Source organism: Polyodon spathula, chromosome 3 (assembly GCF_017654505.1).
Source record: "Polyodon spathula isolate WHYD16114869_AA chromosome 3, ASM1765450v1, whole genome shotgun sequence".
Lineage (NCBI taxonomy): Eukaryota > Metazoa > Chordata > Actinopteri > Acipenseriformes > Polyodontidae > Polyodon > Polyodon spathula.
Genome location: NC_054536.1, coordinates 64,740,811 through 64,760,175, shown reverse-complemented (window position 1 = coordinate 64,760,175; position 19,365 = coordinate 64,740,811). Strand labels below are relative to the sequence as shown.

The 19,365-nt window shown below is 36.1% G+C and overlaps 1 protein-coding gene across 1 annotated transcript in view; it reads right to left on the bottom strand.

Moving 5' to 3' along the window:
* The window catches only part of LOC121313320 (zinc finger protein 407-like), a 259,938-nt gene that overhangs the window by 146,096 nt on the left and 94,477 nt on the right, over nt 1-19,365 (bottom strand). The window contains exon 4 of the mRNA XM_041245722.1: nt 4,441-4,515. Within this exon, the coding sequence (XP_041101656.1) occupies nt 4,441-4,515 (75 nt within the window). The remainder of the gene's footprint in view (nt 1-4,440; nt 4,516-19,365) is intronic.

Below are 19,365 nucleotides of genomic sequence, written 5' to 3'. Positions count from 1 at the left end.
AGAGATAATTCTAATTACATTATGAAAGCACTCCCAGTGAAAAACAAAAATTATTCCATCACAAAGATCATACTGTTCACAGTATTCTTTTGTAGTGCATTTGTACACTGAACATCTCAGAGCAGGGTATACAGACTTGTTCATGAGTAACTGCATGTGTTTTTCAGAAGAGGATTAGCACTAGGATATAAGCACAACTGTCAGTCCCCATTGATCTGTAGATTCTTTACATCTGTGACACAATGAGCTCAATGGACTGGATTCAAACCAGAATAAACGGACAGCAGGAAGAAAAGTAATTTTCATTAACCTAACCCTGTTATTAAATTGTGTTTGTAATCTTATACCGATGCAAAAAGTTAAAATGCGAAATACAGTCCAGTGTTACCATTACCATACATGCTCAGTTGTGGCTTGGCAAGGTGAAAATCCAGCCACTCATCAGCTTATTCATGTCGGAATGTTTTTGACAGATCAGCCCCTTCTTGTCTGTGACGGTCCGTTGTGCTCCCATCATTAGCTGAGGCTTGTGTAGTGCTGATGGATAGATCGGAATGATGGATTCAGTCCATCCATATTCCGGCTGATCAGTCTATTAAAAAAGTCATTTAGCAACCTTGTTCTGTGAATCCAGCAATAGCTAGCTGTTCTCTTTTTACTTGAGGCCATATAAAACAAAGCAATTCACAGTCTATTTGGGCCAGCAGCTAAAAGCTCTTTGCAAAGAGCTAAATCTGCTTTTACCTTCTGTGAATTTTTATAAAACACTGAAGATTGTGATGCTGGATATGCTATTACATTTGTATTTGTTAGGATTAATAGAAAGCAGTATTGACAAAAAACAAATGGAAACAAAAGGTCATGGCATTGGTTCAATGAACAATCTGTATCTTACACAAAAAGTGCCTTCATACAAAAGTCATTCTTATCATTGTAACTAAAATATATTAACAGGACCTTAATCTGCACTTGATTTGTTTTGTTTTCTTTGTAGGCATGGTACTTCTTATTTAACTATCCACATTGTTAATCCAAAAATATTGAGATTGCTAGAAAATGCAGAAAATTAATATTTTTAGTTAAAAGGGTACAGTTGCATTGGAATGAACTAAGATATTTGAACCTACAACCTGCTGAATATTAGTGATAAAATTGTCAGTTACTAATTGTGACTTTCTTCCTATTTAGGATTTATTTCTGTCACACTTCTTTCTTTCTTTCTTATTTTGTATGATTTTTTCTTTTTTTTTTTTTTTTTTTTTTTTTAATAAAGCCATACCACTGTTCTTTCATAAGAGGGGAGACCGAATTAAATTCTCCCTTGCCTAATTACAGTAAATTACATGGAATTTATTTAACATCCCCAGAATGTCTATGTGGACAAATCCAGGACAAGTAGGTTGTATACAGGAATGGCAAGGGATAAAACATTTGTTCTGCAGGCGTGGTACATATCCTTTTCATTTTAGACAACTGGCAGAAACATTGATATAGTTGCTAATACGGTTATCTATAACAATTTCTCAGTACAATAAATACATAAGACAATACATATATTGCGAAAATCGGTTATTACAACACAGCTTTATCCAATTTTGACTTTCCAAAGTTTCCCTTTCTAAAAATGAATAAACACAGCGTGCTGCCATCCATCGAGACAGAACAGCAAATACAAGTGACAGACAAATAGTCCACAGGAACAATAAAATCTACAAATAAACCTATTTGAAATACAGACTTAAAGTAGGGCAAAAACTAGCTCACAAATATTTTATGTTGGTTCCATTTCTAATCATTTTACAAAACAGGCAGTTAAAAAAAAAAAACATTAATAATAATAATAATAATAATAATAATAATAATAATAATAATACACTCTCATGGCAAGATAAATGAGGAGACCGAAGTTGCACTATCCCTGTCACCAGAAGCCTGAGATACAATTACAGGCTTTTTATCGCACACTTGGTGTACTTTATTTGTTATAATTAGTTGTAGCCATTTACAATAGCTTGAAAAAGTAGCACATATGACCATTTCCAATGCTTTGCTTTTTCAATGCTTTCGTTTTGCCTTTAAACTTTCTTTTATTTTTGTGAAGTCCATTTGGTTACCGTAGTAAATTAGTCGCTCCAGGATTCCGCGATCGCGGTCAAAATCATGGAATTTGCTCTCTTCAGCGGAATTTTCAATTATTTGCAAAAAAATTTAAACTCAAACATTTGTTCCCTTCTATCACTGTACATGTCACTAGAGCGCACACACGCTATTTGTATAGTGAGAAGTGAGGCAGGGTTTCAGTGTGTGCTTTAGTTCAGCCATGAAGAGGTTCCTAAGGCCATCGGTGAGCTCCGGAAACAAATCTGAATTGGCACCGAATATAACGGCAAAAGATAGGGCACACATGCAAAATGCAAGTCCAGTATTTCCAATAACTCACCATCATAGCTTCTGTTAAAACAGCAGAAGACCACGACAATGACGATAGACAAACAGTGACTACTGAAGAACAAAATAAGGTAAGATTATTATTATTACTATTATTATTATCATTATAAAAAAGGACGGCACGTCAATCACGACATAAAGTGGGTTCATCTGTATTCTTTATATTAAGAAGGAATCAGTATACTAGAATTTGAACATATATAGTCCTTATTTTTAGTGTTTCTTACCTGAAAGATAATGTAAGCTGTTGAAACAGTCTCACCTTACTGTCATGCATGAGACACTTCCTGCTCATAGTCTAGAACATTTAGAACACTGGTTGCACACATTATGCAACACTCTCCAACAAATAATGCAAAATAAATTAGAAAAATCTCAAACTCAAAATTGACCAGACTGCCAGAAAATAACAGTAATCTGCCAAAAAATTGACGAATCTCATCACTGTTTAAATATGATGAGTCTTTCTGAGCAATAATGCAAGTTCTTCTTTGCCCCTGTGAACCCATTAATGTTTTTTGGATTATTTTTTGTACATTTTTGATGGAAACCATGCTGACACCTTCTTTTGGTTCATCAAATTCCGAAGCACAATTACATGAATTTACTTTCAATAAATTACCATCTTTGCATATATCAGTCAAATCATGGAGACTAAACACTCACAAATAATATGCATTATTAATCTAATTGTCACAGCTAATTTAGTTAACTTATAACAGGTCTGGACAGACTGAGCTTGATATTTTAGAGTTACTTGCACAACATTAAAGCTACAGAAGCCAATTTCAGTCCTGGAATGTTTTAATAATATTGGCAAAGTGTCATTTGTAATACATTTTCAATTTCAAAATGCTGTACTTTCACCAGATACTGACAGACACATGTACTGGAGATCCATGTCAACAAATGCAGGAATCACAAAATAAGTGTCTAATTGAAAGAAATATAAATCCATATTTATTTAGTTTGCTAAATGTGGGTTTCTAAATGTCCAACCTAACAGTTTTTCCACAATATCTACTGAAAATAATGTGAAAGCAACACCTGTTTAAAACTGCACAACTCACACTCTCTTACACAAAACATTATGCTTGTGCATTCTATAGCTTGTGTGAACAGGATATCAGTGACAACTGGAGGCAAACTCAGATATAAATCAACTTAAAAACATTTCAGTAGAAAAATATTTTGGCTCATTACGTTGATAAAGGCATTAACCGAAATGTCTGCCAATTTGAATTAAGGCAAAAGCAGGCACAATTTTGTGCATACTATATTTATTATGGTACCAAATCCAATGATTTATGGTGCTGCTAAATACTTCTGTACAAAATCTAACCCTTCTTCCTGATTTTCACTGGACACGAGAATCAGGGAAAGGGACTTAGCCTAAGCTTTTGTAGAACTAGCTTCTGACTTGTTAGAACAGCATTGATTTATTTGGGATAATTATTGTTTATTTGCCCGGTAAGTGCACAACAAAAATATTTTGTATTTGAATTAGACTAGAAAACATCCTGCCCTATGCTTTTCACCAATACACACATTCATGATCATTTGTATATACAGTGCCACCCACTAAAACAAAAGGTGTGCAGTGTATTACATTTTGTTTTCGGGTGTTTGCCATATAAAAATTAGAAATGTGATCACCAATTGACTGATGTATCAGTAGCTAAAGCCTTACACGCCATAATAGTTCCCACTGAAGAATCCAACAGCAGGCTAAAAAACATTCAAGCCCCAGCAATTCACTTTCCAAGAGATTCAGGCACAGGCTACCTTGCGAGTAGCTTTTACTATGTATGCTATACTGTGGACACTTAATTTTAAAGTTGTTGAAATATACAGCAATAGGGCGTTCAGAAGACAAAATGATAGTGCTTGTGAAGAGGTCGACTTTTGGCCAGTTGATTAACGACTCAGGATATATGTATAAAAACATCAAAGCAAATTGTGATTCTTTGCATTCACTGTAAAGTAGCTTACCTTTCCTTAGGCGTCCCTACCCCATGCTTGCCGAGTAAATGTGTGTTCAGGTGTTTTTTCATGACAAAGGCCCACCTAGTGAAAAAAAAAGAATAATAAAAAACAAGCTGTTTGAGTTCACATTTCAAGTCAATGTTTCTGCTGTCTAGACAGAAACAAAACACAGACACAAGCAAAAGAAAATAATAATACCTGAACTGCATTATGAAAGTTATAACATGAGGCTTACTGATACAATTAGCTTAACTTAAATATGTCCGGTGTTTAAAAAAAATAAAACAAAAAAATATTCCAGTAGTCATTGCAGAGGGCAACATTTCATTCTCATTTAATAAAATCTGTTTTTACAGGTAAGAATCAAATATAACAGAATAGGCGGTTATGTGCCATGGGCTTGTCTCCCCACCGGACCTGCTGAATCGTCACTGTGACAAAGTTGCAACTACTTGTATAGCTACTGGTCACTTTTATTTCAATATAACAGTAAATGATGGGATATGTAGTGGTACTTGCATACCCTCAACTGGTAGGATAACACATTCGAACAACATGGGCCAACACTTAGGGCCAAGACACTATTTTGAAGAAACGAGTCTGCTAGGGGCTGAAATTGTTCTGGAGGTATAAAAAGGCATTCCTCAGTGATATCCGCTTAATAACTTCATAGGAATTTGGGGTTGACATCTGCAGCACAAGTCTGTTCTCCAGATTAGCCATCATATTGGAGACAGCTGGTTCTGAAAACATCAGTAATTTATGTTGCCTTGGATACAGAAGCGCATGCCAAACAAGTGTCTTCTATGTGTCTTGTCTACTGACTGAAACTGATTTACAAAAGGGAGATGCATTTTTATATATTATTGAACATGTCAGGAATTCCATTTCGTAACAAATTAAACAGTCATGTGAGGGGCAAACCACTGACACACAAATGTGCTACACTGCCAGTGTTTAATGTATACAGTATGTCCGGTATAGCCAAACATTCACATTCATAATCACCACCACATATAGAATGCCCAGATCTGGCTATATCGCCTTTACATGTTCGCTAAACAACAGATAATAAGTCAACAGTATGCCATAATCCTCATAATCTCAGGTATCAATTTCATCCATGCGATAAAGGCAGAGGTTGGTCACAGGCCATATTGTGCCTCTCCAATGATGGGATAAAGACAGTGGGTACTTGTATGTTATACACTGATCTCTTTGTGTCCCTGTCTCCACTACATAATGCTATGAAGACAAGAAAAATAAAATAACACATTAATATTCCAATCCTGCAGCAGTTAGAGGCTTCGATACAGTACTGCAACATTCTCACTCAGGCGGCAGCCCTGAGAGTAAAGCCTTTAGGTCACATGGGGGGTAGGAATGATCGAGAGGAGGATCACTACCGTCTCACCACACCACCTGGAGCAAGGTTTCTACAAGTTCAGCAGCCAAATGGGTTGAGGGCATTTGACAGGCACCCACGTTAATGAGTCGAGAACAGATACTCCCCTGAATCACTGTCATCTTGCAACACATCCCTAAATGATTCCTCAATATTAACATCTTCAGACATTGGCAAAAATGTTCAAAGTTATTTCTATCATTCGAGACATCCGTTGTCCTTAGATTTTGTCTTGCAAGCTATTATTCACCCGTTTTGAAGACCTAGAATGAAGCGATCAAATTAAAAGGTATTAGGGAACTGATAGCAGCCACTATCTAAAAAAAAAAAAACATTAAAAAAAAAAAATCAAGGCAGTTCTTAAAATACTTGAGTGTTGCTTGTGTAAGTTGCAGTGTAAAAGGGGCTTGCAAACATTTCTGTTAATTATGTATTACAGCTGTCCTTCATAAACTTAATTACTAAGTGCTGAAAGGCAATAGCCTCAATTTGCATATGTACATGAAAGAAATGGCATACGCAAAAATATGGTTTTAATTAGCATTCTTTGATAGGGAGGTTTACAAATCAAACTGGCAAGTTGTAAAATTTTCATCTTCAGTGCTGGATTAATCCAGACATGCGATCTCTGAACTGGCATTTCCCACTGCAACAGCTTCATATGAAAACTTCTGCAATAAATCACATGTTTTTTTGTATTTTTTTATTCTTTAAAACTATCGACCATTTTATATACTGTTCATTTCTTAGACATTGGTACTGTCAAGTTACCATAGATAGGAATAAATCTCTCTCTCTCTCTCAACCTCTGGGATTATCAATGTAATTTTGTCTTTTTAAATGATTGTCTCTTGATTATTATAATAAAAGGATATTATGGTGTCATTCACTTTACCAATTTTTCAATATTAACTAATAAGACTCCTTGGCTTTGGGGATATGCATATCATAATAGATAAAAGGAATGGTTTGTGTCTTATATTTTTTCCCCTGAAACTAATCTGACTGCTACACCTCGTTAGATCTATGATGCAGGTTCTTATAGCGACCATTTAACAGCAATCCAGAATAAATGCCCGAAGCCCATTATGTGTGTGTATTCCAATGACAAGAGGGTTGATTTTAACATTCTGTGTAATGAGAACCCACAGAGGTTTTTGTATATATGATGGTCTATATGTCACTGATGTTTTTCTTTTGTTGTTTTTTTGCACGAACCAGCTACAGATTCATCGAAATAAGATTAAACTTAATGTAAATTACAGTTTACCGATTGTGACCAACACTTACTACATAGTAAGCTGATAAACAACATACATCCAAAAATATGCTATCTTAAAAGGCACCACTCAGATGCACAGCGCCATCTACAAACCCCTAGATGCCTGGAGGTGTCAGCATAAAGATTAGTTGTAGCTATGTGAACTGTGATGTGGAACATGCCTTTGTGAACTTTAGGTCTGCTGTGAAAAATATTGATTTATATGGGGAAAAAATTAATGAATTCAAATGTTATTTATTGATAATGGACCCCCTCCAAATCACCTCTTCCAGGCTGCTGTCCCTCTTCTACTCCCTTTTATTTCACCCCCTCTTCCTCCCCCACTACTGATCTCTCTCCTTCCTTATCCACCAAGAACCTTGGTGTCACCCTTGACCCCTCCCTCTCCTACTCTCAGCACATCTCTACACTGGCACATTCCTGACGCTTCTTTCTCAGCAACATACACAGAATTCCCCCTTCCTGACCGACTGCTCCACACAGCTTCTAGTTCAGGCCCTGGTACAGCCCCGCCTTGACTACTGCAACTCCCTCCTGGCTGACATTCCTGCCTCTGCTATCTGCCCGCTCCAGCTCATCCAAAACTCTGCTGCTCGCCTTGTCTTTTCCCTTCCTCGTTTCCCCCACACTACACTGCTGCTCTGGCTTATATCACTGCTCACATCCAAATTCAAAACTCTCGTTTTGAGACCTTTCTTCTCCCTCCTATCTTCAGGCTATCATTTCCCTCTACAGCCCCTCTCGCCACCTCTACTCCTCCACCTCCGGCAGACTAGCTGTACCCCCCTTCCACCTTAGAGCCCGCTCCTTCTCCACCCTTGCCCCTCAGTGGTGGAACGACCTACCCACGGATATCAGGACTGCACCTTCCGGTATCTCCTCAAGACACACCTGTTCAGACAGCATCTGTAAACATCACAACTCTCAACCATACTGGTCTATATGGCACCCAATTGTACCAGTTATTGCATCAGCTTGTACTTGCACTGAACTGCTCCATACCTTGCTGCATTCAACTACTGCTCCTACCTATAACTACGTACTGTATCTTGTATTTCATTTTACTCTTATAAGGAACCTTACTCACATTATTTTGTATTTGCTCTTATTTGAAATGATTCTCATACATTTATCATCATTACTACATGCTCTTACTGGACTTTATTCACATAAGCAAATATTTACTATACTTTTTATCTGCTCTTAGTCAAACTCACTCTTATAATTTACTGTGGTCTTTATTTTGTTCTTACTTGAATTTAATCTTATTGTACTTTCATAACTGCTCTTATCTGTATTATGATATTTTGTAATGTGAAATTCTGTAAGAATTTTAAGTCGCCCTCTAATAAATAAATACACACACACATATATATATATATATATATATATATATATATATATATATATATATATATATATATATATATATGTGTGTGTGTGTGTGTGTGTGTGTATATATATATACACACACTATATATATATATATATATATATATATATATATATATATATATATATATATATATATATATATATATATATATATATTAGCAAGACACCCTTATCCAGGGCGACTTACAATCGTAAATACACAAAGCCTCTACTTGTATAACAACCTTGACTTGCATAAAGAAGAAAAAACATTGCGTGAAACAGCTCGCATCACTCGATTTTCAAGGTGCGGTATCCGAAGCATAAAATCAACAAGTACAGAGAAACATCATCTGTAACTGACAAATCCCAGACTGGAAGACCCAAAAAGCTGTCTAACAAGGATGAGCAATACTTGACGATAATATCCTTAAGGAATAGAAAGAAGACAAGCGTTGGATTGACAACAGAACTGGCATAAGGCACAGTAAATGTAAATGACTCCAACCTTTTAAGAGATGTACTGAATTAGCAATAACTGAATGTATAATGATGTATGCAGCAACATTATTAATTTCTTCAGATCTTGGTGCACTTGATCAGCTATTGTATGACCTAACTTACATTCCAGCATGCAAAGTCAAAAACAATGTTATGTTATAAGTACCTGCAAGTTAGTGTAGATGACTTACTGGACACATTCTGTTTTTAACAATATATGTTAATGTTTTTAAATATTTGTATTTTAATAATACAGATCCTTGTCATGGATCCTAGTCACAACTCACATTCATCAAGGCTGAATTGTCTGTACTACTGTCAGTCACCATGATACAGATCACAGTCCACATTCCTCAGTAGCACAGCACTGGCTTTCCCCTGGACAAAAAAGTTTTTCTTATTATATATATATATATATATATATTATATATATATTATATATATATATATATTATATATATATATATATTATATAGATATATATATATAACATGGGTTTCCGAAATTACCCAAAGGGCTGTGAAAAAAAAATACTTTTTCAAAAGGTTTTTTTTTTTTTTTTATCCCATGATATGAAGAGGTTTTTAACCCTTCAGTTTTCACCTTCTGATGTATACTGCAGCCTATCACAGTTGATGGGATTGCAACCCACAATGCATGGTATGTACTGCTAACATTGACATTCACAAACACAGGTGCACATAATGCACTTTATTTAATATTAACAAATATCTGAACATTCAAACACATATTTTTTTCAGATGTTCATATACGCTAGAAATGACAAACATACCTTGCACTTATTTACCGCCTCACCAGAAGTTGCACGACTGTTTAAAAATGGCAAATGTAAAAACGCTCCGAAATCAACACAGCAGCCTCTATTTAAAACTTTCAGACAGCAAAAAGTAAACAAACCAGACTATGCGTGCACACTCGTAGTGATCGCTATGGAAGGACCTTTTTGCTCAGCTACAAAAAGGCACAACTAAACCTCATGTGTACTTTATGAAAAGGTGTCTGGCCACTGTTTACTGTGAAGAAACGGCGATGGCAAGGAATGAAAAAAGGTTTACAGAAATAAATAAAATGTGTTGTCAACTTTTTAGCGAATATCTGAACATGAAAATCCTGTGTTCGTCCCAGCACTATTTAATATACAATGGAAAAAAGCTCTGTTGAGCCTATTTTCTGGTTACACTAGAATGAGGACATTTGTATTTTACACCGGGAAGAAGTCTTAAAGAGGCTACCAGATATTGGGACAACAGACAGCAAAATAATAAATGCATTTATAAGGTGTAGGCCTATGTATTTAAACTTATTTTTTCTAACAATTTTTTTTTTTTTTTCCACAGCAGCACTAAAGTTAACGAAGCCACGTTCTAAATCACAGTTCTGATATAAAGCTTAAATAAACGCTATTGTAGATGTTGGAAATAAAAATTAATGCATGTTTACGAACAGAACGAAACTTCCAGTCACATAATCCACAATAGTATTTCTAAATACTGCATTAACAAATGGTGCTGTGGCAATAATAAGCAACTTTTTGTACATCAAAATCACACCAAAGGCAAACACTAGGACTACTGTTTTCTTAAAAGGGAATGCTCCTGATTTGCTAGCAGCTTCTGATTACCACTTTTTCATCACTGGTCAGCGCTAACGGAATTCCGCCAGCTCAAAACGCCCTTCCAAATCCCAATATGAAGGGGACTGCGCAATTCAGTGCACTTTGCCCTTGCATTGCCCTTACACTCTTTTGGTGCCACACACATTTCCTTTTCTTGTTTATAACAAGTACAATGTCCAATTAGGTTCCCTCACCGCAGCAACCCAGACAACAGCTCAGGAGAACTGAAGGTCAGTGGATATCCTCAACTCCCACCGCCAAGCAATTCACCTCATTATACATAGGAGTACCAGAGACTGTGCAACTCTCCTATGGAATCCCCAGTGAAGATCAGCATCCTCTAACAGCCACAACTCCAACCTGGGCTCACCAGGCTCAATACTGAACTTTCATACAATGTGGTCATGCCACTTGGGGACCCGACAATTGTTTAGTTTTAATAACAAGAAATTGAACAAGGATGTGACCTGGGTGAAATATTACCATCTTTATCCTAAAACAGAGTAGGCCCTTCAGTTGTTTCTTAGTTCTTAAGGGAAACTTTATACTCAAGAAAGTCTTCAGATATGGATTACTGAAAAATGTAACATATACTTTGAATATGCATGTAGACTGCAACCATCTTTGCATCACCTGATAAAGCTGTTAAATATTTTATGATTCGTATGCCTCTGTATGTTTTTGCTTTTCTATCTGGTAATCAAGATTGTCCTTACAGGATCACAAAAAACTCTACTCCTGAGGACATCAATATTGTAATACGGCAAGGAGGGGGTTAAAATCCTCCCTGCCAAAAAAACATGTGAGAATGCACCTCTGGTGTATTTGTTTGAATTGTTTAATTATTAGTTATCCCCTGCACCTGGTGTGTATTGTAAATTAGAGCCAGGTGCAGGGTATTTAAAGAGAGCAGCCAGTCTGTTCAGGGCTGTTGTGTGAAGAGCCCGTCTGGGTAAGAGTGTGCGCCTGGACCTAGAGAAACTAAAGTGTAGTCCTTGTGTTACTGTTTTATGACAGGTAAACGGCTTAGCCATCCTGCGTGTTAGTCAGGGACCTGTTAGTGTACAGTCAGAGCTCCAAAATGGAGTTAGGTTTTGTTTCTGTTTTGTTGGGGTTTATTTTGTGTTTTGTGTTTATTAAAAAGTGCATGTAAGTGCTTTATAAACTTCCATTTGCGTGTCCTGGGTCCTGTCTTAAGGGGGAACTGTGTGAGGTGCAGTTGTTTTACAATATTCATTGATATAATCCCAGATTTAACCGTTTTTTGTTGTTTTGTTTTTTTTATACTGGGAAAAAAAATTCCTACGAGGTTAAAGGTTTGTATTACAGCCAGAATATTTTTGTAATGACACTGCAGATTGATGAATTGTACAACACTGACCACTTCAGTAACTGACTTTTGACTGGATAACCTGCATCGGATCTTATTAGTTAAAGTTTGTATATTGGATGTTCTCATATGCAGGAATATTACTATTTTTCATTGCATTGTAATTTCCCTGCAATTTATTTTAAATATACTACTGTATAAACACAACTGAATGTCATGTACCCTGAAGACATCTGTGTAGTCTGCGATTAATAGCTTTCACATACTGAAGTCTAGCTGTATCATCTTTGTATTCTGCTATTACTAGCTTGCTTACACTGAAGCACAAAATAGTTATCCATGTGCAGGCAATACCACAAGCAGTGACTAAGTGAAAATAAACAGGATGAGATAAATGTCTTTAAATGGTGGAGATAGCACTGGTAAAAGCACATTTTATAGTATCAAGTCAGCCACTTTCCCAAAAGTATTGGTTACATAAGACATCAAGTTAGTGGGTATGCCAATATACAGGAAACATTGTGCTTTGTTATTTTTACATGACATGTTTTTTTAGAACTGCGATTATAACAGATACTCAAAACTGGGTCTACTAAAAAAAGTGAAATGTTTACAAAACTAGAAGTTAATGTAATTTAATTATACTTAAGCTCACAGCTAATAAACCAAATATCAGCTACACCTTTCCCTCAATGTCTTTCCAACCATCCAGTTTCCACACAGCTTTGTGCAACGTAATTTGGCTATTAACCACTTTTGACATTTCATTTTTAATTTCAAGTGAAAAAAAAAGTAAAATGACTGTGAGCTTTAAGATAAAGAGCATTATGGAGTAATATCAAAGTCATTTTTCAGATAAACAAAATACAAATGTGTACTTCGAGCACATATTAAAATGCTTTAAATTAAGCAAATGAAATATTCCTAAACTGTAACTAAAGTCTCTTCAATAAAACAATCAGTGAAAAGACTGAGGATTCAGGCATTTTACTCAAAATGGATTAGAAAACCCAAGAGTTTCCTCTGAACCATACGTTCCATTTTCCCTCTTCCTTTCACTATGTAGCACTTTTCTAGGGAAAATTGACTGAGATGGAAGCTATTTTGCATGGTACAGTGGCTGAGGCTAACAAATGAGAGTTTTGTGGGCTGAATTTTGGTCCCTTGCCTCATCTGCCACTCCTAATGATGGCAGACACCTGCTGTTTTATTGTCACAGCTGGAGCTGGTTCACACTCTTCGATGTTGAGCTCTGCCCATGAGCACCAAGCTCTCTTCTCGCCTCATTATTTTGATGAACTTTTTATGGTCAGCACCCATGAAGACCTCATCTAGGACTGTACAACCTAGACTGGCTTCAGGGACTTCTCTGGGCTCGTATAGGCTCGACATAGCAAATGCCTCAGTCTCACTTATATCTGTCACTTAAGAAGTCAGCGATATGACCAGCTACCACTGTCTCTAGACAAGGCTCCCAATAGGTGCAGCTGGATCAGGTGCCTAGGTTTAGGCTTTAGTATTTCCTGCTAGGTGTAAAAAGCTCAGATGTATTTATTTTTTCAAGCAGTAGCTGGTGTGTAAAATAAATGTGCATTTGTAATTGAAAAATTGGGAAATTAGCATTTTGTAAGTGTCAAAAAATTCCAACTGTAGAGCAGGATTCATTGTCTAAATGAGTAAATGGGTTAAGACATAAAAGTGTATGACAAAAGTTTGGTGAAAAAATCAAGACAATTCTCGAGTTCACCATGTGAAGTATGCAGACAGAAGGCCAGCTGACACGATCAGTGCATAAGAAAGGGTCCCCAAATATATACATACATATGCACACATACATACATACATACATATATGAGGTTGGCACGGGTAGAAAATCCGGAACTGGGTACCCACCGTGAAAAATACCTGGTTACCCGTATCTTTTTCGAGTAATGATTTAAAAAAAACAAAAAAACAAATTCACATATAATCATATATATTATATTATAATATCAAATGTATTTTGTATAGTGTTCTTCATGCCAAGACATCCCAAAGCGCTTAATAGTGTATAGTACAAACACATTTAGTCTCTTCAGATCTGTAAACTTGTGTAGCCTTTTTCAGTAGTGGAAACATTGTAATAATAATAATAATAATAATAATAATAATAATAAATCTCTGTTTAAATACAGTTATTAATGTTAAATGTGCTTCATGCATATACTGGCCATATTCCTCTGCTGTTGTTAACATGGCTGTTATGTTCAGTTTTAAACTAATACAGTAGTACAGCACCACTATTACGTTGCATTGGCATCCAAGCAAAGTGCTGGGTGGAATTTCTTTACCCAGCAGGAGAAAACGGAATTTGCAAACTCTGCCAAAGGAAATACTTCATTCAAAGGAGGAAGCACACTTACTTAATGTGCTCCACATTATTTTTATCTTATTTATTTACTTATTTATTTTTAAATAAAGGCAACTTATTTTATCTTTTTGGCAAGAAACTATATCTGTGCAGTAAGTGTAGATAAAGCATTCCGTATTGGAAGCCACACGGTTGATTATTAATGAATCACACAGTTATCACTGACATAAACCCAACAGGATGTTATGTAGTTTTCTTTCCAAGTTTTTTCATCAGTTTTCGCTGATTTTTGGGGCTAGCCTGGGCGAGTCTAGTTTCGGCCAACGCTTCAAAATCAATGCTGGGTGAATCTGGTTTGCCCACGCCACTAATTTGGACGAGTTTAGTTTTGTTCAAAGCTTCAACAAAAAGTTAATACAAGTCAAAAATTCTCGCTCCTCCATAAACGCAAAACTATCAATAATTCAATTAGTCGATACCCAATAAGGCATTACAAGGGAACTGAGTGGAGAAGCTATTAGAACTTAAATCCAAATCAATTACAAAAGTGATAGTCGACAACATATAAAAAACGTGCACTAATCAAATCAAAGTGTACAATTATAAAAATAAACCATACAAGGGAAAAATACATATGTGAAATATAACAGGGGCATTATTGAACCTGTTACAATCTTAACCCTTTTAATAAAGATGAAACTAAAGATTTGAACGCAAACAATGAATATATTATTTTTCTCTCTGTTTTGTGTGTGTGTGTGAGAGATAGAGCTAGAAAGAGAGAGAGCGAGTGTGTGGAGAGTTTGCCTATGTGTATGGAGGAGCAAGACTTTTACTTTTTGGGAGAGAGCGAATAAATGTTTTTACTATTAAAACCAGCCCTGGTGTCCTGCCTTTTCTGCACCGCCGCTGGAAACCTAGCCCACAGTCACTACATTGTTGTCAGAAGTGGAGATGAGGCAGGTACCCCAGCAAGCATGTGGACGCTGGCAGGGGAAGAGTATAGCAATGCAAAACTAGACGATTCACCCAATTAATTGGCATAGGCAAAACTAGATTGGCCCAGCATCGATGTTGAAGCTTTGGATGAAAGTAGATTCGCCCAATTTAATGGCATGAGCAAACAAGATTCGCTCAGCATCGATTTTGAAGCATTGGACAAAACTAGACTCGCCCCGTCTAGCCCCGAAATTCAGTGAAAACTCTTTTTCAAGTTCTGGGCGAATCTAGATTCGCTCGATTGGACGCGGGCAAGTTGGTGGTAACTTCGGGATTCGCCCAGAAGCCCTTGGCGAAACTAGATTGCCCCGTGCAAAACTAGACTCGCCAGACTACCGGGTTTCGCCCTTATAATATCAGTCAAATTTTTATATCAGACTTCTGGTTCTGGTTCTGTTGGGCGTCCTGAAATGTTTTTATTCTGCATTTAAATTCATAAACCTATGTTAAATGACAAGCGATCTTATAGAGATTCTTGTTACATATATCATCAGACATTTTAACATACATGAGTCAGATACAAACTGGCTTCTATTTTCACTTTGCGATTTGAATGGCGAAAATGGTATTGGTAAACAGAAGCGAACCACTCTACCATGTACTGTTGAACAAACCATATACTGAAAGTGTATTTTACTCCATACGTCAGTACCCTACGTACAGTATAGGCCACTCAAATGTTGGTCCCTGTCCACAAAAGTAACTGAATCTATTATATAATTGTATAACTGAGCCACTTATGGTTAACTATTACACTGCAAGAAAAACAACTAAGAATAGTACATTTTCATCTAAAGCTGGGAAATTAATTTAAATAATTACACTTTTAAAAGGCCATTATCAACATGAGCAAATGTATTTTTCTCTATACAGTTAAAAATCTAATTTTTTTTTTTTCCAAGGCTAGGTGCTAAATGATTAAAACACCAGCTGTGCTCATTATCTTGCTTTACCAAACTTCTCTAAGACCAAATAAATCAAAACTGCCTCTAACATCCCTGAATATATAAATTACAGACCTGCTAGTGGCAGCAATGATATTTTAAAAAGCCTGTTGCACAATTTCATGGCAATGATGCAATTTATAACAAAACTGTCTTTTTATTTATCAATTCTAAAAAACATGGTTAGAAGTCTTTACAGATGTTAAATCTACTATACAGCAAGTTATAATCGGTTGTTCTTCAGAGCCCCTAGTATCCTTACAAATAGAACGTATTTCCTAATGTAATGTAAAGTGCCCCATACAGATCAAATAAGACATCCAATAATGTAGTATTTGGTGTGTTTTCATTGTCTGAACTATGAGAAGTTAGGCAAACTGAAATGTATTTTTTTTTTTTTTAATAATTTTATTCAGTTAAATAACATAACAGGGGCAGTTATGCAAATGCATTAAAAGGGTTAGTACTGATCACTATAGGTAGTGTTTGTGTTGGTGATATTGAACTAGTTATTAAATTGGATGTTGATAGATGTCCAGGGGGGGGGGTCAAATGTTCCAGTTCCTTTTTTTTTCTGTCCTTCATACAAGAGGTTAAAAATGAAAGGAATGGACTTTGACGCTGCACCACACTGGCAAGTTCCCATGTATAGCCCTAATTAAATTAATTGCTTTACTACAGTAGTAGTTTAAATATACTTTTGCATGAAACAAAAATAAATATTGGGATTGAATGTACAACAAAAGTCATTTTCAGGTATTCATTTCTTAATTACTTTCACTTGGAACAAAATGAAAGAGTACTACAGTGGTAAGTTCACCCTTGTTCTGTAAGAAGAGGAAACTAAATGACCATAAAAAGCACTGAATAAGTTGATTTTCTAGGCATTTTTGCTGGGTCTTTAAAAGGTGGGAGTGACTAATACACTGGTGGACGTATGCGCTGGTTTGTGTAATATTAAATTTTAAAATTACTGCACCAGTGCCAAAAGGGGATTTCTACAGCCACAGTTATGGCTCACATAAACTTAAACCACCCAGCTGCTTATCCCGAGATTTCCATGTGGTGCGCATACAAGTCCAAATTTGTCACTCCCGTGAGAATAGTGTGCAGGCGCTTCTATGTGCATCTGTAAAGTTTAGCACATCTTTCTAACGTGCTTCAATGAAAAAATTACAAAACTGTATTGTAAAAGTGTATGCAGTTTTACTTTTTACTGGCAGATGGCAGCAGTCCTTAAGAAATGTGCTCGACAGACCAGGTCATCTGTATATACACAGCTGAGAGTGAAAAATAGATGCCTGCGTATCTACAGAGAATAAAACGAGGAGATTTCTTTATTTATTTGTTGGTGTTACAGGTTGTGAGGAAGCCTTGTCAGGTTTGGTACTGGTCAAAATGACCTATTTATTTATTATACCTACACTTCACAGATAATAATTCATATAACACGCTATACACCCATGCCTAAAACTGGGAAAGATACTGTATATGAGTATATGACGTGATTGAAAATTTGTGACGCAAGTTTTCTGATGTATCTGTGCTAGATATAGACATTAGCATTGATGAAGTTTTGATTTTAACAGGAAATTGCTTAAATAAATTAGCACCTGAGTGGTTAACTGGCAACAACCCGATTTATTTTTTTCAGGATCTACGGTATTCAAGTCATTTTGTTGGGTACAAATACAAAACTAGTGTTCTAATTAAAAGTTTTAATTTGTTGGGGGCTCCTGAGTGGCACATCCGGCAAAGGCACTCCACATGGAGTGCAGAATGCGCCCTATAGCCTGGAAGTCACCGGTTCGAGTCCAGGCTATTCCAATTGGCTGAGTGCCATCCGGGTGGGGAGGGCTTAGGTCAGACAGGGTGTCTAGAAACCCCACTAACAACCCTTGTAGACTGACCGGGGCCTGCCTGCAAGCTACCCAGAGCTGCGTGGTCCTCTGATGCTGTAGCTAAGAGCTTGCCGCATGGCGGGCCTGCAGAGTGAAAAGAAGAGGACAGCTGACGACACAAGTTTCAGAGGTGGCATGTGTCCGTCTTCGTGTCTCCCAAGTGCTTGTAACTGCAATGCGATAATAATGCAGGTAACTTTGAGATTGGATAAAGTAGAAAAGACAAAAAATGAACATGTTTTAAATTGCACATTGTTGAATGTTGTTAATCGCAATGCTGAAAAAACAGTACGTGACTGAAGACAAAACAAAAAAACAAACTTAAAATGGTGAAAGAAAAACGAGCCGATAGAGGAGGAAAGTGTTTACGGCCCGATGTTGTTTGAATGGAGTACTTTGAATGACTTTAATACATATTGTAACTACATGTCAGTGTAATGCAGTGGTACACTTTAAAGTATGTGCACAGTTATGGTTCTGATTAACAAAACAAAATGAATGTATTTAAACAGCTGAAAATTGAATGTAATTGCACTGCACCATATGCAACACTAACATGTTTTGTTTACTGGTTATTAGATGGTGCACTTTTTAGCTTAGTGTTTTTTGTTAAGTTTTTGCTTTTTTAATTGATGCAAGCAACACCATTTAATACTTTTCTTATGAATTTAGCTGGAACTATTGTTATAGTATGGTTTTGAAAGGAAATGTCCAGGAAAGCAATTAAGATATGTTCTTGAATTTGTTTAGGCACTTTATAAGCCACAGTAAAACAGGGTAATACAGATGTGACGTGGGATGTATAACTTGAGTTTACGCTTTGTTAATTATTACTTTTTTAAATTTTAGAAATTTTGAAGAAAAAAAAAAGGAATAGTTTCTAGCAGTTAAATTAAAACAAAAAACACTGTAAAATTATTAATGAAATATAATGTTGCAAACAAGGGTTATTTTGAAACTAAAACTGTGTATCTTTCGTTATTTATTGGTGTTGAGCACGTAGGTTAAAAAAAAACAAAAACAAAAAATTTTAAAACACAAAAATGGCGTTTTTCTAAAATTGTGGTCTCAAATAAAGGGCAAGTGACTTTTACGACCTACAAAATGATTTTTACAGTAGCTGTATTAGTATTTAGCTAAATTTCACATAGAACCTTATAATGTATTGAGAGGTTTATATCCAGACTTTCACCTGGTATAAAATCAGTC